Source organism: Pan paniscus, chromosome 19 (assembly GCF_029289425.2).
Source record: "Pan paniscus chromosome 19, NHGRI_mPanPan1-v2.0_pri, whole genome shotgun sequence".
NCBI lineage: Eukaryota > Metazoa > Chordata > Mammalia > Primates > Hominidae > Pan > Pan paniscus.
In genome coordinates, this window is record NC_073268.2 from 54674037 (window position 1) to 54698046 (window position 24010).

The window sequence follows — 24010 nt, forward strand, 5'->3', positions numbered from 1 at the left end:
AGTGGCTTTGCTAGCCTGAGGTTGTGGGCCTGTTTGGGAGAAGCCATCGACCAGTGGACTAGGCAGGGATTTAAGAGGGAGTTTGATGAGGTAAAACAGCCAAGGGAATGGGGAGGTACTGGTAAGTTCTCTACATATCCCAAGCTGACCAGAGGCTGTGCATATGGTGTAGCAGAGACCAAGCCTCCCACATGTTCCTGGACAATGGAGCCTGTCCACATGGGCTGAAGAGACCCGTAGTACCCAGAAGAAAGTAAAAGCCAGGACTCACTTGAAAACAGCTGGAACTCTGAATACGTCTCTAGCCCACACATGGATCTGTCAGCAGAGAATGGAAGCCTTGCTAGCTATCAGAGGTGTTGAACACAGTCTCTGACCAGTAATTGGCTGAACACTAAGCTCTGCAGACATTTTTAATCCTAGAAAGAACATTTTAAACTAGAAAGCTAGACTTAAAAATAAGAACAAGGGGGAAAAAACTGAGCAAGAGACATCAGCAGCTGTACATTGTAGAGGAGACAGGAGTCACAGAATCAGTCTAAGCAAGTTACTTAACCAACACAATGACATTCCTTGGGTCTCACATGCAGCATTCTCCAGGATAGACCTGCGGTAGGCCACAAAACAAATCTCAATAAACTAAAAACAATTTTTTTTAAGAGATGGAGTCTTGCTATGTTACCCTGGCTGGTCTTGAACTCCTAGGCTCAAGTAGTGCTCTCATCTCAGTCTTCCTGAGTACCTGGGACTACAGGCACATTCCATCATGCCTGGCAAATTTTGAAAGACTGAATTCATACAAAGTATGTTCTCTGGCCACAACAGAATTAAATTAGAGATGCCTGCCAGAAATAAAACCCCAAATATTTGGAAATTAAATGCACTTCTAAACCATAAGTCAAAGAATAAATCACATGAGAAATTTAAAAATATTTCAAACTTGAAAATTTTGATGAACATCAAAATTTATTAGATGCAACTAAGGCAATGCTTAGAGGGAAATGTACAGCTTCAAATGCCTATATTGGAAAGGGAGAAAGGTCTCGAATCAATGACCTACTATTCTACCCTAAGAAGCTAGTAAAGAAGAACAAACTATACCTAAATGAAGTAAAAGGATAAGAATGTAAAAGATTAGTGTGGGCCAGGCATGGTGGCTCACACCTGTAATCCCAGCACTTTGGGAGGCCAAGGCAGGAGGACTGCTTGAGGCCAGGAGTTAGAGACCAGCTTGGGCAATATAGCAAGACTCTTTCTACAAAAAAAAAAAAAAAAAAAATTAAAAGTTAAAAAATAAATAGATAAAAGATTAGTGTGAAATCATTTAAATAAACAGCAGAAGACTAAAACATGCATCTATTAAAAAAACTACTTTTCGCCCTCTCCCTCTCCCTCCCGCTCTTGCTCTCGCTCTCCATCTCCCTCTTTCTACGGTCTCCCTCTCTTGCGGAGCCTGGACTGTACTGCCATGATCTCGGCTCACTGCAACCTCCCTGCCTCGGGCTCCGGTGATTCTCGGGCTCCGGTGATTCTCCTGCCCCGGCCTGCCGAGTGCCTGGTATTCCAGGCACGTGCTGCCACTCCTGACTGGTTTTTGTATTTTTGGTGGAGACAGGGTTTCGCCGTGTTGACCGGGCTGGCCTCCAGCTCCTAGCCTCGGGTGAAGTGCCCGCCTCGGCCTCCTGAGGTGCTGGGATTGCAGACGGAGTCTCGCTCACTCAATGCTCAATGTTGCCCAGGCTGGAGTGCAGTGGCGTGATCTCGGCTTGCTACAACCTCCATCTCCCAGCCGCCTGCCTTGGCCTCCCAAAGTGCTAAGATTACAGCCTCTGCCCGCCCACCACCCCATCTAGGAAGTGAGCAGCGTCTCTGCCTGGCCGCCCATCGTCTGGGATGTGAGGAGCCCCTGTGCCTGGCCGCCCCGTCTGGGAAGTGAGGCGCACCTCTGCCCGGCCGCCACCCCATCTAGGAAGTGAGGAGCGTCTCTGCCTGGCCGCCCATCGTCTGGGATGTGAGGAGCCCCTCTGCCTGGCTGCCCCGTCTGGGAAGTGAGGAGCGCCTCTGTCCAGTCACCCCATCTGGGAGGTGAGGAGCGCCTCTGCCTGGCCGCCCCGTCTGGGAGGGTTAAATGGATTAAGGGCGGTGCAAGATGTGCTTTGTTAAACAGATGCTTGAAGGCAGCATGCTCGTTAAGAGTCATCACCACTCCCTAATCTCAAGTACCCAGGGACACAAACAGGGCCGAAGGCCGCAGGGACCTCTGCCTAGGAAAACCAGAGACCTTTGTTCTGGTGTTTATCTGCTGGCCTTCTCTCCACTATTATCCTATGACCCTGCCACATCCCCCTCTCTGAGAAACACCCAAAAATGATCAATAAATACTAAATAAATAAATAAATAAACTACTTTTCAAGACATAGTGTAAGATATAAATAGAAACAACAAAGTTAAGAAACAGCAGGGGATGAAGTTAAAGTTTTTCTTAATTTTCTCTGCTTGTTTGTTTTTGCAATCAGTATTTAGTTGTCACTAGTTTAAAAATAATGGATTATTGGCCAGGCACAGTGGCTGATGTCTGTAATCCCAGCACTTTGGGAGGCAAAAGCAGCACTTTGGAAGGCAAAAGCAAAAGACCTCACCTGAGGTCAGGAGTTCAAGACCAGCCTGGCCAACATGGTGAAACCCTGTCTTTACTAATAATACAAAAATTAGCCGGGCGTGGAGGTGAGCACCTGTAGTCCCAGCTACTCAGGAGGCTGAGGCAGGAGAATCGCTTGAACCCAGGAGGCAGAGGTTGCAGTGAGCCGAGATCACACCATTGCACTCCAGCCTGGGCTACAAGAGCGAGACCCTGTCTCAAATAAATAAATAATATTGCAAGCCTCATGGTAGCCTCAAATCAAAAACCTACAAAAGATACACAAAAAATAAAAAGTATACTACCAGAGAAAATCACCTTCACAAAAAGGAAGACAAGAAGAAAGGAAGAGAAGACCACCAAACCATAAAATAAATAATAAAATGGCAGGACTAAGTCCTAACTTATCAATAATAACATTGAATGTAAATGAACTAAAAACTCTCTAGTCAAAAGACATAGAGTGGCTCAATGGATAAAAAACAAAACCCAATGATCTGTTGCCTACAAGATGCACACTTCACCTACAAAGACACACATAGACTGAAAATAAAGAGATGGAAAAAGATATTGCATGCAAATTGAAACCAAAAGTGATCAGGAGTAGTTTATACTTAGACAAAATAGATTTCAAGACAAAAACTGTAAAAAGAGACAAGGTCATTGTATAACGATAAAGGGGGTCAGTTCAGCAAGAGAATATCACATTTATAAATATATATGTATCCAACACTGGAGAACCCAGATATATAAAGCAGATGTTATTAGAACTAAAGAGAGAAATATATTTCAATACAATAATAGCTAGAGATTTCAACATCCCACTTGCAACACTGGACAGATCATCCAGACAGAAAGTCAACATAGAAACATTGGACTTAATCTGCCCTAGAGACTAAATAGACCTAATAGATATTTACAAAAGATTTCATTCAGCTGCTGCAGAATACACATTCTTCTCCTCAACATATGGATCATTCTCAAGGACAGACCATATTTGAGTCACAAAACAAGTCTTAAAAAATTCAGAAAAAATTGAAATCCTATCTGACCACAGTGAAATAAAACTGGAAGTCAATAACAAGAGGAATTTTGGAAACTATACAAACACATGGAAATTAATATGCTCCTGAATGACCAGTGGGTCAATGAAGAAATTAAGGAAATTTTTAAAATTTCTTGAAACAAATGATAATGGAAACAACATATCAAAACCTATGTCATACAATGAAAGCAGTACTAAGAGAGTTTATAGGAATAAACACCTACGTCAAAAAGTGGAAAAACATCTAATAAATAACCTAATGATGCATCTTAAAGAACTAGAAAAGCAAGAGCAAACCAAACCCAAAATTAGTAGTCTGTGTCCTGTGAGGCCAGCCAGAAACATAGAAAAGCAAGAGCAAACCAAACCCAAAATTAGTAGAAGAAAAGAAAGAATAAAGGTCAGAGCAGAAATAAGTTAAATGGAAACAGACCAAAAAAATACAAAAGATCAATGAAATGAAAAGTTGTTTTTTTGAAAAAATAAACAAAATAGACAAAGCTTTAGCCAGACGAAGAAAAAAAAGAGAAAAGATCCAGATAAAATCAGAAGTGAAAAAGGAAACATAACTAATACCAAGAAATGCAAAGGATTGTTAAACGTTACTATGAGCAACTGTATACCAATAAATTGGAAAACCTAGAACTGGATAAATTCCTAGACACATACAACCTACCAAAATGCAACCATGAACAAATCTGAAACCTGAACAGACTAATAACAAATAATGAGATTGAAGCTGTAATAATAAGTCTCCTATCACTTCTCAGCCTTTTGGCTAAGATCAAGTGTAATCATAAGTCTCCTAGCAAGCAAAAGCCCAGGACCCAATGACTTCACTGCTTAATTTTACTAAACACTTAAAGAACCAATACCAGTCCTATTAAATCTGTTCAAAAAAATAAAGGAGGGAGGAATATTTCCAAACTCATTCTATAATGAGGCCAGTATTATCTTGATACCAAAACCAAAGACACATCAAAAGAAAGAAAACTACAGACCAGTATCCCTGATAAACATTGATACAAAAATTCTCAACAAAAATACTAGCATACCAAATTTATCATGACCAAGTGGGATTTATCTCTGGGATATAAGGATGGTTCATCATATGCAAACCAATCAGTATGATACATCATATCAAGAGAATGAAGGACAAAAACCATATGATTTCAATTGATGCTGAAAAGCATTTGATGAAATTCAACATCCCTTCATGATTAAAAAAAAAAAAACTCAAAAAAACTGGGTATAGGAGGAACATTAACACAATAAAAGCCTTATACAACAGACCCACAGCTAGTATCATACCAAACGGGAGAATTGGAAGCCTTCCCTCTAAGATCTAGAACAGGACAAGGATACCCACTTTCACCAGTTATTCAAAATAGTACTGGAAGTCCTAGCTAGAGCAGACAAGAGAAAGAAAGTGCATCCAGATTGAAAAGGAAATCAAATTATCCTTGTTCGCAGGTGATACCATCTTTTTTGTTTGTTTGTTTTGTTTTTGGAGATGGAGTCTCGCTCTGTTGCCCAGGCTGGAGGGTTCAGGGACTTCTCTGCCTCATCCTCCCAAGTAGCTGGGATTACACTACACTGCCTGCACTACAAAGCCTGGCTAATTTTTGTATTTTTTTTTAGTAGAAACAAGGTTTCACCATGTTGGCCAGGCTAGTCTTGAACTCCTGACTTCAAATGATCTGTTCACCTCGGCCTCCCAAAATGCTGGGATTACAGGCGTGAGTCACTGTGCCCCGCTGGTGATATCTTTTTTTTTTTTTTAAGAGAGAGGGTCTCGCTGTGTCATCCAGACTGGAGTGCAATGGTGCATTCACAGCTTACTGCAGCCTTGACCTCTTGAGCTCAAGCAGTCCTCCCACCTCAGCCTCTCAAGTAGTTAGGACTACAGGCATGCACCACCATACCTGGTTACTTTTTTATTTTAGTAGAGATGTACCACCATTCCTGGCTAACTTAAAAATCTTTTTGGAGAGATAGGGTCTCACTGTGTTGCCCAGGCTGGTCTCAAACTCCTGGCCTCAAGCAGTCCTCCTGCCTCAGCCTCCCAAAATGCTGGGATTACAGTTGTGAGCCACCATGTCTGGCCCAGATGATAGGATCTTATATTTGGAAAAACCTAAAAACCCCCACCAAACAACTATTTGAACTGATAAATCCAACAAATCAACATACAAAAATCAGTAGCATTTCTGTATGCCAACAGCGAACAATCTGAAAAATCAAGAGAGTATTCCCATTTACAATAGCTACAAGTAAAATACTTAGGAATAAACTTAATCAAAGAAATGAAAGATGGCCAGGCACGCTGGCTTATGCCTGTAATCCTAGCACTTTGGGAGTCCAAGGTGAGTGGGTCTCTTGAGACCAGGAGTTCAAGACCAGCCTGGGCAACATGGCGAAACCCTGTCTCCACAAAAAATACAAAAATTATCTGGGTGTGGTGACATGCACCCATGGTCCCAGCTACTCAGGAGGCTGAAGTGAGAGGATCACCTGAGCTCAGGAGGTCAAGGCTGCAGTAAGCCATGATCATGCCACTGCACTCCAGCCTAAGTGACAGAGTGAGACCTTGTCTCAAAAAAAAAAAAAGAAAAAGAAATGAATGATCCCTACAATGAAAACTATAAAACATTGATGCAATAAATTGAAGAGGACACACAAAAAATGGATATTCTATGTTCATGGATTGGAAGAATTAATATTGTTAAAACGTTCATACTACCCAAAGCATTCTACAGATTCAATGTAATCCCTATTAAGATACCAATGACATTCCTCACAGAAATAGAAAAAATAATACTAAAATTTATATGGAACCACAAAAGACCCAGAATAGCTAAAGCCATCCTGAGCAAAAAGAACAAAACTGGAGGAATGACATTACCTAACTTCAAATTATACTACAGAGCTGTAGTAACCAAAACAGCATAGTACTGGCATAAAAATAGACACACAGACTAATGGAACGGAATAGAGAACCCAGAAGTAAATCCATGCATCTACAGTGAACTCATTTTTGACAAAGGTGCCAAGAACATACATGGGGGAAAGGACAGTCTCTTCAATAAATAATGCCAGGAAAACTGGATATTCATATGTAGAAGAATGAAGCTAGACCCCTATCTCTCACCGTATACAAAAATCAATTCAAAATGGACTAAAGACTTGAACTGAAGACCTCAAACCATGAAACTACTAGAAGAAGAACTTTGGGAAAACTCTCCAGGAAATTGATCTGGGCCAAGATTTCTTGAATAATACCCCCAAAGCACAAGCAGCCAAGGCAAAAATGGATAAATGAGATCACATCAAGTTAAAAAGCTTCTGTACAGCAAAGGAAACAATCAACAAAGTGAAGAAACCACCCACAGAATGGGAGAAGATATTTGCAAACTATCAATCTGATGAGAGATTAATAACCAGAATATATAAGGAGCTCAAACAACTCTATAGAAAAAAATCTAATCCGATTTAAAAATGGACAGAAATAGAAAAAATAATCCTAAAATGTATAAGATCTGAATAGGCATTTCTCAAAAGAAGACATACAAATGGCAAACATATATGAAAAGGTGCCCAGCATCACTGATCGTTAGAGAAATGCACATCAAAACTACAATGAGATATCATCTCACCCCAGTTAAAATGGCTTCTATTCAAAAGGCAGGCACTAATGGATGCTAGGGAGGACATGAAGAAAAGGGAACCCCCCTTGGCCGGGCGCGGTGGCTCACGGCCTGTAATCCCAGCACCTTGGGAGGTCGAGGTGGGCGGATCACCTGAGGTCGGGAGTTCTAAACCAGCCTGACCAACATGGAGAAACCCCTTCTCTACTAAAAAAAATACAAAATTAGCTGGGCATAGTGGTGCATGCCTATAATCCTAGCTACTCGGGAAGGCTGAGGCAGGAGAATTGCTTGAACCTGGGAGGCGGAGGTTGCAGTGAGCCAAGATTGCGCTATTGTACTCCAGCCTGGGCAACAAGAGCGAAACTCCGTCTAAAAAAAAAAAAAGGGAACCCTTGTACACTGTTGGTGGGAATGTAAATTAGTACAGCCACTGTGGAGAACAGTATGGAAGTTCCTCACAAAACTAAGAACTACCACGTGATCCAGCAATCCTGCTAGGTATATACTCAAAAGAAAGGAAATTAGTATAGCGAAGAGATACCTGCACTCCCATATTTATTGCACTATTCACAATAGCCGAGATTTGCAAGCAACCTAAGTATCCATGAACAGATGAATGGATGAAGAAAATGTGGCACGTATATACAATGGAGTACTAGTCAGCCATAAAAAGGAATAGGATCCTGTCACTTGCAACAACATGCATGGACCTGGAGGAAATTATGTTAGGTGAAATAAGCCAGGCACAGAAAGCCAGACGTTGTACGTTCTCACTCGTTTGTAGGAGACATAAATTAAAACAATTGAACTCATGGAGATAGTGAATAGAATGATGGTTACTAGAGGCTGGGATGGATAGTGGGAGAGGGAATGGGGATGGTTAATGGGTACAAAAATGTAGTTAGATAGAATGAATAAGATCTAGCATTTGACAGCACAACAGGGTAATTATAGGCAACAATAATTTATTATACATTTTAAAATAAAAGTATAATTGGATTGATTGTAGCACAAAGAAATGATTAATGCTTGAGGTGATGAAAACCCCATTTATCCTGATTATTAGGCATTGCATGCCTTATCAAAATATCTCATGTACCCCATAAATGTATACATCTAATATGTACCTATTAAGATAAATAAATAAACAACCAGAGAAAATTAATAAAAACAAAAGTTAGTTCTTAAGATCCATAAAATTGGCTGGCGCAGTGGCTCACGCCTGTAATCCCAGCACTTTGGGAGGCCTAGGCGGGCAGATCATAAGGTCAGGAGTTCGAGACCAGCCTGGCCAACATGGTGAAACCCCGTCTCTACCACAGATATAAAAATTAGCCAGGTGTGGTGGTGGGCACCTGTAGTCCCAGCTACTCAGGAGGCTGACGCAGGAGAATCGCTTGAACTCAGAAGGCAGAGATTGAAATGAGCCAAGATCGCACCACTGCACTCCAGCCTGGGCAACAGAGCGAGACTCCATGTCAAAAAAAAAAAAAAAAAGAAAAAGAAAAGATCCATAAAATTGACGCACGCTTACCAAGGATCTGATCTTGGTAAAATAAAACCAAAAAACAAAGAGAGTTAGACATAGATTACCAAAATCAGAAATGAAAATGAGAGCATCACTGCTGACCATAAAGAAGAAAATTAAAGGAAATATGAAGAGCAACTTCATGCAAAGGAATTAAACAATTAAGGTGAAGTGAATAAATTCCTAGAAAGGCACAAATTACTGAAACTAACTTAACAAGAAATAGGAAATCTGAATAGACCTATACCAAGTAAATAGATTGAATTTATAATTTAAACTCTTCTGACAAAAGCCAAAGCCCACATGACCTTACCGATGAATTGTATTCAATATTTAAACAAGAAATAATGCCAGTTCTTCACAAACTCTTTTAGAAAGTACTGGAGGAGAGAATACTTCCAAACTCATTCTGTAAAGCCAATGTTACCCTTACACAAAAACCAGATCAAGATAACAAAAAATAAAAATTACAAATATTCCTCATGAACACACTCAGAATTTTTAACAAAATATTAGCAAACCAAATTTAGTAATATACAGAAAATATATACACCATGATCAAGAGAGGTTTATCCGGGCCAGGCGCAGTGGCTGATGCTTCTGATCCCAGCACTTTGGGAGGCCGAGGCAGGTGGATCACGAGGTCAGGAGATCGAGACCATCCTGGCCAACATGGTGAAATCCCATCTCTACTCAAAGTACAAAAATTAGCCAGGTGTGGTGGTGCGTGCCTGTAATCCCAGCTACTCGGGAGGCTGAGGCAGGGGAATTGCTTGAACCCGGGAGGTAGAGATTGCACTAAGCCCAGATTACGCCACTGCACTCCAGCCTGGCGACGGAGTGAGACTCTGTCTCAAAAAAAAAAAAAAAAAAAAGAGGTTTATCCCAGAAATGCAAGGTATAACACCTGAAAATCAATTAATACAAAGCAGCATATTAATAAAGAACAATTAATGCAAAACACCATATTAATAAAGAACAAAACCACATGATTATCTCAATAGAAGCAGAAAAAGCATTCCACAAAATCTAGCACCCAATTATGAGATGTCTCAACAAACTAGGAATTAGAAGGGATCTTTCTCAACTTGAAAAAGGGCATTTAGGGAAATGCTACAGATAAAATTTAACACAGAAAGACTGAATACTTCGAATACTTTCCCCTTAATAGTGGAATCAAGGCTCAGATGTATGCTCTTTACACTTGGATTCAACATTGTACTGGAGAGCTGGGCACAGTGGCTTACACCTGTAAACCCAGCACTTTGGGAGGCTGAGGAGGGTGGATCACCTTAGGTCAGGAGTTGGAGACCACCCTGGCCAATGGTGAAACCCCGTCTCTACTAAAAATAATAATAATAATAATAATAATAAATAAATAAAAATTAGCCAGGCACGGAGTTGCGTGCCTGTAGTCCCAGCTACTTGGGAGGCTGAGGCAGGAGACTCGCTTGAACTTGGGAGGCGGAGCTTGCAGTGAGCCAAGATCGCGCCATTGCTCTCTAGCCTGGGCGACAGAGCGAGACTCCGTCTCAGAACAAAACAAAACAACATTGTATTGGAGGTTCTCCCCAAATTGGAAAGCAGAAGTAAAAGTGTCTATTCACAGATGACATGATCCTACATGTAGAAAATCTTAAGGAGCTCAGACACACAAACTATTAGAACAAAGTCACAGGATAAAGGATCAATAATCAAAAAATCAATTGATTTTTTATAAACATGAACAATCTAAAATGAAATTAAGAAAACAATTTCATTCACAGTAGCATCCAAAGAATAAAATTCTTTGGGATAAATTTAACAAAAGAAGTATAAGATTTGTCCATTGAAGACTATAAAACATTGCCGAGATAAAGAAGTTCTAAATAACTAGAGACATTCTGTGCCCATGGATTGGAGGCCTCAATATTGTTAAGATGACACTTCTGTCCAAATTGATCTATAGAGTCAACACAATTCTTTTCAAAATCCCAGCATGCTTTTTAGTAGGAATTGATAAGCTGATTCTAAAATATATACAAAAATGCAAAGGACCTAAAAGAGTCAAAAGAGTTTGGGGACAGAAAAGAACAGTTGGTATATTAATAGTACCTGATTACAAAACTCCCTGTAAAGCTACAGTAATTAAGACTGTCACAATGGCATAGCATAGACATAAATCAATGGAACGGAATTGTGAATTCAGGAGTAAACCACTATATTTATGGTCAGTTGATTTTCAACTGTGTTTCCAAGAAACTTTACTGGAGAAATGAGTCTTTCATGTGCTAACAAATGGTGCCAGGACAATTGGATATCCATATGTAAAAAATGAATTTAAACCCTTACCTCATATTATACACAAAAATGAACTAAAAATGGATCAGAGGCCAGGCGCTGTGGCTCACACCTGTAATCCCAGCACTTTGGGAGGCCAAGGCGGGTGGATCACGAGGTTAGGAATTCGAAACCAGCCTGGCCAACATGGTGAAACCCCATCTCTACTAAAAATACAAAAATTAGCCGGACGAGGTGGCACACACCTGTAGTCCCAGCTACTTAGGAGGCTGAGGCAGAAGAATCGCTTGAACCCGGGAGGCAGAGGTTGCAGTGAGCCCAGATTGTGCCACTGCACTCCAGCCTGGGTAAAAGAGCAAGACTCCATCTCAAAAAAAAAAAAAAAAAAAAAAAAAGGATCATAAACCTAAATGTAAGAAAGACTTAAAATTAAAACTTTTTAAAGAAAACAGAGGAGAAAATCTTTGTGACCTTGGGTTAGGCAGAGTTCTTATATATAAAATAGCAAAAGCATGAGCCATAAAAGAAATTAAGAAATTGGACTACATTGAAAGTGAAAACTTTCGCAACTCAAAAGATACCATTAAGAAAATGATTCAGTTAGACAGGAAGAAAAAGTTTAAGAGACCTACTGTACAACATGTTAACTATTGTATACTTGAAAATTGGTAATAGTATATTTCAAATGTTCTCACCACAAGAAAATTAGAATTATGTAAGGTAATGCATATGTTAATTAGCTTGATTTAGCCATTTCACAATGTCTAAACATAGTGAAATGTTTACATATATACAAACATAGTGGCTGGGTGCATTGGCTCATGCCTGTAATCCCAGCACTTTGGGAGGCTGAGGTGGGAGAATGGTCTGAGCCCAGGAGTTCTGTAGTGAGCTATGATGGTGCCAACTGCACTCCAGCCTGGGCAACAGAGTGAGACCTGTCTTAAAAAAAAAACAAAGAACAACAACAAAAAAAAAAGCAGCAAAAAAAAAAAAAAAGTATACCATAAATATATTTATCTGTGAATTTAAAAAATAAAATTTAATTTAAAAAGATAAGCCACAGCCTGGGTTTGCAAATCATAAAGCTTGATAAAGGACTTGTATCTAGAATATATAAAGAACTCTTATAACTAATAATAAATGTTATGGGTTGAATTGTGTCTCCCACAAAAGATACTGAAATTCCTTTTTTTTTTTTTGAGGTGGAGTTTCGCTCTTGTCATCTAGGCTGGTGTGTAATGGCACAACCTTGGCTCACTACAACCTCCACCTCCCAGGTTCAAGCAATTTTCCTGCCTCAGCCTCCTGAGTAGCTGGGATTACAGGTGTGTGCCATCACGCCCAGCTAATTTTTATATTATTAGTAGAGATGGGGTTTCACCATGTTGGCCAGGCTGGTCTTGAACTCCTGACCTCAGGTGATCTGCCACCTCAGCCTCCCTAAGTGCTGCGATTACAGGTGTGAGCCACTGTGTCTGGCCAAAAGATGTTGAAATTCTAACTCTCAGTACCTGTGAATGTTACCTTATTTAGAAATAAGGCCTTTGCTGATGATCAAGTTAAGATGAAGTCATTAAGGTAGGCCCTAATGCAATATGACTGGTGTCCTTATTAAAAGAGGGAATTTGGGCCTGGTGCGGTGGCTCACACCTGTAATCCCAGCACTTTGGGAGGCCGAGGTGGGCAGATCATGAGGTCAGGAGATCAAGACCATCCTGGCCAACATGGTGAAACCCCATTTCTACTAAAATACAAAAAAAAAAAAAAAAATTAGCCAGGCATAGTGGTGCGCACCTGTAGTCCCAGCTACTTGGGAGGCTGAGGCAGGAGAATTGCTTGAACCCAGGAGGTGGAGGTTGCAGTAAGGCCAGATTGCAGTACTGCACTCCAGCCTGGCTACACAGCAAGACTCCATCTCAAAAAAAAAAAAAAAAAAAGAGGGAATTTGGACAGAGACAGACATGGAAGAAAGACTTGAAGAGACAGGGAAAAGATGACCATCTACAATCCAAGAAACCCCTGAGGCTACCAGAGATAGAAGAGAGGCCCAGAACAGATCCTTCTTTAGTGCCTTCAAAGGAAGTGTAAGTATGACCCTGCTGACACCTTGATTTAGGATATCTGGTCTCCAGAACTGTAAGACAGTAAATTTCTGTTATGTAAGCCATCCAATTTTTGGTACTTTGTTATGGCAGTGCTAGTGTCTTAGTCCATTTTGTGTTGCTATAACATAATACCATAGACTGAGTAATTTATGATGAACAGAAATTTATTTGGCTCACGGTTCTGGAGGCTGGGAAGTCCCAGATCAAGTGACAACATCTGTTGAGCGCCTTCTTGCTGTATCATCCCAATGCCTGAAGGGCAAAAGAGCACACAAGAAAGAGGGGAAGGGGGCCAGACTCATCCTTTTGTCAGGAACCGACTCTTGAAATAACTAACCTGCTCTTAAGATAATGACATTAAGGCCAGGTGCGGTGGCTCACGCCTGTAATCCCAGCACTCTGGGAGGCTGAGGCAGGTGGATGACGAGGTCAGGAGTTCGAGACCATCCTGGCTAACACAGTGAAACCCCGTCTCTACTAAAAAAAAAAAAAAAAAAAAAATTAGCCAGGTGTAGGTGGTGCATGCCTGTAGTCCCAGCTACTCGGGAGGCTGAGGCAGGAGAATGGCATGAACCCAGGAGGTGGAGCTTGCAGTGAGCCGAGATCGTGCTACTACACTCCAGCCTGGGAGACAGAGCAAGACTCCGTCTCAAAGGAAAAAGATAATGACATTAATCCTTCTCTTAAAGGTCCCACCTCGACAGGGCACACTTTGGGAGACTGAGGCAGGAGGGTTGCTTGAGGCCAGGAGTTCAAGACCAGCCTGGGTGACATCATGAGACTTTGTCTCAAAAAAACAAAAAGACAACCAAAAAAAGTTCTATCTCTCAACATTGTTACATGAACATATGAACTTCGGAGGACACATTCAAACCAAAGCACTTAGCAAGCAAATACAACCAGCTACCAAATATTATATTTTCATATTTTTAAAATTTGTTTTATTTATTTTGTAGATTGAGACAGGGTCTTGCTCTGTCACCCAGCCCAGAGTGCAGTGGTGCAGTCATAGCTCACTGCAGCCTTGAACTTCTGGGCACAAGCTATCCTCCCACCTCAGCCTCCCTAGTAGCTGGGACTACAGATATGCACCACTATGCCCGGCTTTTTTTTTTTTTTTTAATGTTTTGTAGAGATGGTATCTTGCCATGTCACCAAGGCTGGTCTTGACCTCCTGGGCTCAAGCCAACCTCTTTCTTTAGCCTCCCAAAGTGATGGTTTTATAGACTTGAGTCATCACACCTAGCCTACTTAATTTTTAAAATGGGCAAAAGACTAAAATAGAAATTTCACTGAAGGCTACATATGAATGAATGATAAACACACAAAAAGGGGCTCGTCATTAGAGAAATGCACACTGAGACCACAGTGACATAGTAGCATATCCCCACTGGGATGGCTGCAACAAGAAAGGAAAAGCCATCCAGCAGCTTGTTTTGTAGATATTGACAAACTGATTCTAAAGCTTATGTAGAAAGGGAAAAGACTCAAAACGCAACATTTACAAAGAAAAGCGATGTTGGAGGAGTGATACTACCCAATTTCAAGAATTACTATAAAGCTGCAGTGATCAAGACAGCATGGTAAAGTTGTCCACAAGGTCTTGTCTGTTGCATTATAGTCAACCCTAATGTCTATTAAATGGCTACTGTGTTTCAGACACTTTCATACATGTTAGCTCAGTTACTTCTCGTATCAGTACTTTTTTTATTATTTATTTTTTTGAGACAGAGTCTTGCTCTGTCATCCAAGCTGGAGTACAGTGGCGCAATATTGGCTTACTGCAACCTCCACCTCCCAGCTTCAAGCAATTCTCATGCTCAGCCACTGGAGTAGCTGGGATTACAGACATGTGCCACCATGCTTGGCTAATTTTTGTATTTTTTGTAGAGACAGGTTTCGCCATGTTGGCCAGGCTGGTCTTGAACTCCTGACCTCAAGTGAGGACCTCCTTTCCCTCAGCCTCCCAAAGTCCGGGGATTACAGGCATGAGCCACTGCACCCAGCCTTGTATCAATACTTTATGTCAGGGTTGATTAAAAAAAATTCTTTTAATTTTGATAAAATACACATAAAATGTGCTGTCTTAAATGTTTTTAAGTGTACAGGTCAGCAGTGTTAAGTATATAGCCAGCCCTCCATACCCACAGCTTCTGCATCTGTGGATGCAACCAGCCATGGATCAAAAATATTTGAAAAACAATAATACAACAATAAAAAAATAAACAGCATAGCAACTGTTTACATAGCTTTTACATTGTATTAGGTATTATAAGTAATCTAGAGATGATTTAAACTCATAGGAGGATGGGCATAGGTTATACGCAAATTCTCTGCCGTTTTATGTCAGGAACTTGAGCATCTGTGGATTTTGGTACCTTGCGGGGTCCTGGAACCAATTGCCCAAGGATACCTAGGAATGATTCTATTGGTGAAAGAATAGACAAAAAAGATCACTGGAATGGAAGAGAGAGCCCAGAAATAGACCCATACAAATACAGTCAACTGATTTTGACAAAGGAGCAAAGGCAACTGGAGAAAGCCTAGTTTTTTTTTCCAAGAAATGGTACTGGAACAACTGGACATCCACATACAAAATAATGAATTTAGATATCCTGTTTTACAAAAGTTAAAACCACAGACCTAAAAGCAACATGCAAAACTATAAAACTCCCACAAAATAATAGAAAATTTAGGTGAATTTGGGTTACACTGTGACTTTTTAAAATTTTTTATTTTACTTTATTTTTAGAGATGGGGGTCTCACTCTGTTGCCCAGGCTGGAGTGCAGTGGTATAATCATAGCTGACTATAGCCTTGGACTGTTGGGCTCAAGCAATCCTCCTGCCTCAGCCTCCCAAGTAGCGAAGACTATAGGTGTGTGCCAACCCCGCCTCCCCCCCCACCCCCGCCCCCAGCTAATTTTTAAAAACTTTTGTAGAGATAGGGTCTCCCTTATGTTGCCCAGGCTGGTCTCAAACTCCTTGGTTGAAGTGATCCTCCCACCTCAGCCTCCCAAAGTGCTGGGATTACCAGCACTGGTATGCTGGCATGAGCTCTACTGCACCTGGCTGGCAGTTTCTTAAAAAGCTAAAAATAAAATTGTCATTTGACCCAACAGTTCAACTCCCAGAACTCTACTAAAAGAAATGAAAACAAATCCACACAAAGACTTCCATGTGAACATTCTCAACAGCATTATTGATGATAGCAAAAACTAGAAACAACCCAAATGTCCATCCACTGATGAATGGATAAACAAAGGCAGTATTTCCATACAATGGAACTACTCGGTAATAAAAGGAATGAAGCAGTGACGCATGCTGCAGCATTGATGAACCTCAAAAACAGTATGCTAAGGAGAAGCAGCCAGGCACAGGACTGCATATCATAAGACCCTACTTATATGAAATTTTTCATACAGACAGAAAGCAATGCAGTGGATTGCCCAGGGCAGGAGATGGGAGCAGGGATTAACTACGAAACAGTCTCCAGGAAATTCTGGGGGGTGATGTAAAACTAGATGGTGGTGATGGTTACGTAACTCTAAATTCATTTAAAATCACTGAGTTGTATACTTATGTATGAATTTTATCATATATAAATTATAACTCACTAAAAGTTTACAAAATATAAAAATAAGGCTCATGGAAAATGTAAATTAAGAAAAAACCGACTAGCCAGGAGGAAAAATGATGGGCTGCACATACACAAGCCCTCAGGCTCTGGTAACTGTTCTCTGTAAACCTGACTCGGAGTTTCTTGGTAGCCAAGTGACTAGAGAACTACTGCCCCCTGGAAGGGGAGGCATACTTAATTTCTTAAGAAATGCTGGGCCAGGTGCCATGGCTCATGCCTGTAATCCTAGCACTTTGGGAGGCCAAGGCAGGAGGACTGCTTAAGCCCAGGAGCTCAAGACTAGCCTGGACAACATGGCAAGATTCCATCTCTACAAAACTTTAAAAAGAAAATTAGCCAGGCATGGTAGTGCACACCTGTAGTCCCCCTGCTACTCAGGAGGCTGAGGTAGGAGGGTTGCTTGGGCCCAGGTGGTCGAGGCTGCAGTGAACTGAGATGGCACCACTGCACTCCAGCCTGGGTGACAGAGTGAGACCTGTCTCAAAAAAAAAAAAAAAAAGCAAAGCTATTCCTAGCTTTCAATTTCAAGAATGATTTCTCAGGTGTGGTCTCACCCAGACACTAGAGAAAAAGTATGAATAGTGTCTTTTAACAGCATCCAGGCCAGGTGCGGTGGCTCACACCTGTCATCCCAGCACTTTTTGGGAAGCCGAGGCGGGTGGGTCACCTGAGGTCAGGAGTTTGAGACTAGCCTGGCCAACATGGTGAAACCCCGTCTCTACTAAAAATACAAAAATTAGCCAGGCATGGGGGTGCATGCCTGTAATCCCAGCTACTCAGGAGGCTGAGGCATGAGAATCACTTGAACCCAGGAGGTGGAGGTTGCAGTGAACCAAGATCACACCACTGCACTCCAGCCTGGGCGACAGAATGAGACTCTGTCTCAAAAAAAAAATAGTATCCTATGACAAAAGCAATAATGGGCTCCATAAAGTAGTTTCATTTAATGTTCCTTGATAAAGGCCACAAATATGATGCCAGAACACAGCCCAGAGAAGGCATTTCTGCTGAGGCTAAGAGCATGTGGCCCGAGCTTGTCGCTTTCTGAATGCCCGGCTATATTCAAAAATAAATCCTAGAATAGTTAGCGAACTGGATGGAGTACACAGAGGCCTTTGGAAATATCCTCCGTAAATATGATTTCTTTCAGTAGATTTGTAATGAGTTGGTAATTATTATGCAAGTGTTTTTTCCCCAGGTAGAGAAAGGGCTGGAATGTGCCAGTATTGCTAAGTAAGGGCATATCCTTCTGCAGAGCTATGGGAATGTATGCAAGGGGTGTGTTCCTGAAGAATTCACGTAACTCCAGATGCAAAGTAGGAGAGCTACGAGTTCAAATTCTGCTTATTAAGCAAGAGTTTAGTGTTTTGGGTTTTGTTGTTTTCTTGTGTTTTTAAAAAATCATAGCTGGGCACAGTAGTTCATGCCTATTGTCCCAGCACTTTGGGAGGCTGATATGGGAGGATCACTTGAGCCCAGGAGTTCAAGGCCAGCCAGAGCTTGGAAGATAAACCTGGCAGCTCCCGAGGCCAGCCATGCCTCCACCGTGCCAGCCTTCCTCTGGCCCAGGCTAGTGACTCAGGCCAACGTTGGAAGGCCCACCAGGAGAGGATTCCACCTACCATAGTGTGACCCTGTCTCTACAAAAAATACAAAAATTTAAAAATTAGCTGGATGTGGTGGCATGCACCTGTAGTCCCAGCTACTCAGGAGGCTGAGGTGAGAGGATCACTTGAGCTCAGGAGGTTGAGGCTGCAGTGAGCCATGATCGCACTGCTGCACTCCAGCCTGGGTGACAAAGCGAGACCCTGTCTCAAAAAAAAAAAAAAATCACATAATTCAAATCTGTGTTAAATGACACCTGTCTTTAGTGATCAAAGGAGCAGAAAGTCCAGTTCCTTCTGTGTTCTGGGTGGGCTTGTTCCCTTGTAGAAACGTCCCTCTGTGCTGGCAACAGGATATGGTTGCCATTCAGCTCCTGGCCAGCCTGGGGCACAGGTCAATGTCATGGTCCCAGCTCATGAGGAATCCGGAAGAAAAAGATTTGTGGCTTTACACTGCTGCAATTTTTCAGTTCTTTGCTAATCTGCATTCACTTTTGAGCTCGTGTAAATTGCAGAAGAGGGAAGTCACTGTTTGAAATAAGAATGGAACTATTATCAGCAAATACTTTGGGCACTTACTATAGAGTTAGCCCTTCACGTGTATTAACAAGTTCATCCTCACAGCCCTGCGAGGTCTTGGGGAGGGCACAAGTACATAAATCATGTCCCGGGGAGTCAGGCTTTGGATCAAAGTGGTACTTACACAGATGGCCTCAAACACGTGAAAGACACTATAAACCGGCAAGACCTGGCTCACCAGGGCAATGACATCTCTGCAGAAGAAATGAGAAAGCATTAAGACACAGATGTATCCTTTGAGACCCATTTATATCCCTTCTATTCCACACCCCACCCCCACAAGAAAAAGCTTTGGAATAGAGGTAGTTGCCCCACACAAATGTAACTGGCACTGCTAGCCCAGAGTTTTCTGTGTCTGTGGGTCACACCTAAAACTTCAGAAGAGCCCCCACAATTTTGGACTGCCCTTCAATTAGCCTCTTGTCTATGGACAGGCACTAAAGGCCTGGGGTGGATAGACAGAGGTTGGCTTCCTCTCAGTGAGAGCCAAGCCTGGGCTCTTCCTGCTTCCTTTGGGCCCAGCACTGAGCCAGGAATGTGATAAATCTGAGGACACACTGGGAGCCACTTTGACATTTTCCAAGAGTCAGCACAGAAAACTGATTACCTACTCATCATTGGTAAAAATATGCCCCAGCTGATTTTTCAGGATGCTTATCAGGGTGCCCAGGACCAGGGAAATGCCAACTGGAAGAGACAAAAGGTGCAGCAATGACAGACCCCAAGCCAGGAAGCACCCTTGCTCAGATCAGCAAAGGGCTGGCCCCTACGTCAGTGCAAGTCAGCCCAGCCCTCTGCAACCAGGTGCCTTTTGTCACAGGCCTTCATGTCCCCCGCATCTGAGGCGCTCATTTGGGCTAGACCGTCTTGTAGGAAGGGCAGTGTGGAAAATGCTTCCACTCCAGTGGTTCTCAGAGTGGGCGGCACGCTGGCCCAGCAGCATTAGCATCACGTGGGAACTTGTTAGAAACAGATTCTCAGACCCTGCCTCTGACCTGCTGAACCAAAGCCTGCTGGTGAGGCCCAGCAATCTGTGACCAGCCCTCCAGGGGATTCCAGCGCAGGCTACAGCCTAAGAACCACTGCTTTCTACAGGGAAGCCGGTCTGAGCCTTCCAGTCTCAGAAAGCACAGCCATGATGTCAGAGAACATGAGTGGCTCCTTCTCCAGAGTGGGTTGGCAGCTGCCAAGCTCATGGGGGTGCTGGGAGGGCCAGGCCTGCAGAAGGACTCTGGACAGCTGGAAGGAGAGTGCTGGGCAGGAAGGGCCGTCAAGGAGTCAGGGTTTGCTCTAAGGTAAGTGGTAGAAGCCAGCTGTCTCCAGAAGAGTCCCAGAATCACAGCAGCAGGGAAGGAGTGAGTGGGGATGGGGAGAAAGTGGTGGGAGGGACGCTTGCTGCTCAGGGAGGGGCAGCTGTCAGCTTATCAGCAGAGGCTGACCTGGGTCAGACGGCAGGTCCAGCAGGCTTGGAAGATAAACCTGGCAGCTCCCGAGGCCAGCCCTGCCTCCAGCATGCCAGCCTTCCTGTGGCCCAGGCTGGTGACTCAGGCCAACGTTTGAAGGCCCACCAGGAGAGGACTCCACCTACCTATGCTGAGCACGCCCGAGACGGCCGAGCGCTTGGCCTGCACAGTATCCGCAGCCCCCAGAGCCATCCCCACTCGGACACAGACCCCGAGGCTGAGCCCCAAGGGAATCTGGGATCAAAGATAAGAAAGCACTGTCAGTGGGCCCACCCTCCAACCCCTGGAGTCCTGAGCCAGCCTGGGCCAAGAGGGACGTGAGCGGGAAGGCAGAGCAGATCTCAGGCATGCAGCGTAAGAGGCACGTCACATTCTTGCTGCTGACAATGAGGCAGGGAGGGCTGGGGCTGGGAGAAGGGTGGGGGTACCCCCAGTGACACAGCCAGTCCCACCACCACCTGCGCCATCAGAGGCAGCACAGGCAGGCGGGCCTTGCAACCGAAATCACTGTGTTGTCCAAATCAAATGAGTAAACAGATTTTAAAGAGGTGACTGTGGTCTTAGTCCCAGAAAAGCTCCCTGTAAGAAAAAAGAGATTTCAGCAGAAACCACTTGTAAAAATAAGAATCTCTAAATTGATTTTGTAATGTAGATTTTTGTGACTCCTTTGCTTAAAGCTGGGGTCAGGGATAACATGCAGATGCGTACCCGAGTGACATGGGCTGCATAAGCAAGATGATGGCTGTGTCTCTGTGGGGAGTAGAGGGGAGGTGGGGGCTGTGGTGGAGGAGAGCCCATGGCCCTGCTGGGGACGCTGTCACCCAGCTCTGGCCGACTGCAGTGTGCAGGAATGTGGGCCTGCTGCTCAATGGAATGTGCTCTTTTTTTTGAGACAGAGTCTTACTCTGTTGCCTAGGCTTGAGTGCAGTGGCACGATCTCGGCTCACTGCAACCTCCGCCTCCCGGGTTCAAGTGATTCTTCTGCCTCAGCCTCCCAAGTGGCTGGGACTACAGGCTTGTGCCACCATACCTGGCTAACTTTTTATATTTTTAGTAGAGATGGGGTTTCACCATATTGCCCAGGTTGGTCTTGAACTCCTGGCTTTGTGATCCGCCCTCCTCAGCCTCCCAAAGTACTGGGATTACACACGTGAGCCACTGCGCCCAGCCTGGAATGTGCATTTTTAAAGAAAATCCAAAAATAAGATTGTGATGTGAAATCTCCCAATTTTAAAATAATACTAATTAATTTTTAAAATTCCAACATCTGTGAGTGAAATATCACCCTCGGTCGTCAGGTTGTGGGCACCTGTGTGTGAGTCCTGGCGTAAGCTGAGCAGGGTCTGGACCTGGTGGGCACGAGAGGCCCGGGGAGGGTCCTTCGGGAGACAGAGATAGCTTCAGGTGACAGCCTGCTCCCCTCCTATGACACCTCCAGCCATCAGGTGGGGGATGTGGGGAAGGCACCCCTGCAGGAGCCTTACCATGTAGGTCACAGTGGCCACCTCGTAGATGACAGCCTGGGCAGAGAGATCCACCACGCTGAGCAGCCCTAGAGAAGAGGCCTGCCGTGAGCCCGGCCCGCAGCCCCAGACACCCAGACCCTGCGCCGACAGGACGCTGCTTTGCTTTGGGGACTCAGGGGCTTTTTTTTTTTTTCTTCCTTGAGACAGGGTCTCACTCTGTCGCTTGAGCTGGAGTGCAGTGGCGCAATTATAGCTCACTGCAGCCTCCACCTCCTGGCTTAGGTGATCCTCCCAGCTCAGGCCCCCAAGTAGCTGGGACTACAGGTGGTGCCACCACACCCAGCTAATTTTTGTATTTTTTTGTAGAAACAGAGTTTTGCCATGTTGGCCAGGCTGGTCTCGAACTCCTGGCCTCAAGTGATCCACCCACCTCGGCCTTTCAAAGTGCAGGGATTACAGGCATGAGCCACTGAGCCCGGCTGATTTTGAAGGGCAGATTGGTAACAATGACAACAAAAAGACATTCCTGCCTGGCCTTCAGCCTGTTAGGAAAATTCTGCCCAGTGCCCCGGAGGCCCCTGCAGGCTTCCCTGTGTGGTCTGTCTTTCCAGATGAACTCAGGGTGGCAGTGTGAGGGAGGGGACAGAGAACGGGACCAGGGTCTGGCAACTCGAGTTCGGTTCTTGGCCCTCCCACTGATTTTCTATTTGTGGAGTTCCTGTGTTCTTGGGGCCCTGTTTTCTCATCTGCAAATGCGGGGCAGGGCAGGGGTTCTCACATTCAGGCTGCCTGGAGTCCTCACTTCACCGAGTGCTCTAATGAGCACACACAAGGCAGCAGGTGGGAGCCTCACACTGGCAAGCCCGGACCTCTGCTCACACCCGCAAACCAGCTGAATCTCTCACTCCTCCGTGCCTCAGCCACCTCCCACAGGCACCTGCTCTGCCTGGCCCATGCTGGGATTCAGGCACAAAAGGCCCAAGTCTGCCTCCTGGATGCTCACAGCCTACTGGGGAGGCAGACCAGCAACAGACGGATCAGCCCCGCTGGGCAGTGGTGCTCTCTGGGTCCAAGCCTGAGGGCCTGGCCAGTGAAGCTGGAAGGGGGCTGGTGAGCCGCCATCCTGGGGAGGGGGCTTCTGGGCTGGGTGAGCCGCCCACACGCCATTGCGCCCCCCATGCTCTTCCACGTACCCATGAGGAAGCTCCCGATCTCATAGGCCCACCACTCAACACAGATCATGAGCATGCTGGGGACAGCCAGGGAGAAGAAGGGGCCCCAGTCCTGCAGGCACTGGCTGGACCAACCTGGAAACAGAGGCCCCATGAGCTGACAGCCTGCCCTGCTTGCCCACCTCATTCCTGCTCCCCACTGCCAGGAGGCCCCTAAACCCCTTTGGCTCTTCCTGCTCTGGGGCTTAGCAGGCCCAGGCACTGGGCATTTTGCAGAGGGAATGCAGCTGGTCTAGAGCTGGTGTTGGGGCCTACGGAGGAGGAGGATGCAGGAACAGGGCACCAGGCTCACCTGGCCAGTCCACGGTGTGGCCCCAGGGCTCAGGGCATGGGTGTTGGTCCCCACTCCACCACCCACCACTCTGCAGGCTCCATTTCCATCTGAAAACCCCAGGCCTTATAGCTGCCCTGCCTCCCTGGGGAGTTTTCAGAGGCGGCATGAGATCAAGGATGCTGAAGGGAAACACACCACAGGTGCACTGGGCAAGCTTGGAAGGGGCTCAGCCAGGGCCCTGCTCCACATGAGACCCCAGGGGCCTGCAGAGCTGTTCCTGAAATGCCTGGCAGGAGAAGGTCCTTGTATGGGATTGGCTCTCAAGAGGCAGAAAAGGACAGGCAGGCCCCTACACGCCTGCTGTTTCAGCAAATTACTTAACCTCCGTCTGTCATAATCTCCTCTTTGTAAAATGGGGCTAATGAGGTGGGGTGAGGTTTAAATGAATTCAGGAATGTCAGGCACCCCACGCACTGCTGACGCCTGGTATTCCACGGGTGTCAC

The 24010-nt window shown here is 44.4% G+C and overlaps 2 protein-coding genes across 5 annotated transcripts in view; one reads left to right on the forward strand and one right to left on the reverse strand.

The window, feature by feature from the left end:
- ALDH3A2 (aldehyde dehydrogenase 3 family member A2) overlaps nucleotides 1–8977 on the forward strand; it is a 42573-nt gene extending 33596 nt beyond the window's left edge. For all 3 annotated transcript variants that reach the window (XM_055101210.2, XM_055101211.2, XM_055101212.2), the window contains one exon: nucleotides 1854–8977. In XM_055101210.2, the coding sequence (XP_054957185.1) occupies nucleotides 1854–1976 (123 nt within the window). In that variant the 3' untranslated portion in view covers nucleotides 1977–8977. The remainder of the gene's footprint in view (nucleotides 1–1853) is intronic.
- SLC47A2 (solute carrier family 47 member 2) overlaps nucleotides 1–24010 on the reverse strand; it is a 48022-nt gene that overhangs the window by 5102 nt on the left and 18910 nt on the right. For both annotated transcript variants that reach the window (XM_003807279.5, XM_063599227.1), the window contains 5 exons: nucleotides 23194–23307; nucleotides 22019–22086; nucleotides 20660–20768; nucleotides 19683–19758; nucleotides 19196–19265 (listed from right to left, as the gene is read on the reverse strand). In XM_003807279.5, the coding sequence (XP_003807327.3) occupies nucleotides 19196–19265; nucleotides 19683–19758; nucleotides 20660–20768; nucleotides 22019–22086; nucleotides 23194–23307 (437 nt within the window). The remainder of the gene's footprint in view (nucleotides 1–19195; nucleotides 19266–19682; nucleotides 19759–20659; nucleotides 20769–22018; nucleotides 22087–23193; nucleotides 23308–24010) is intronic.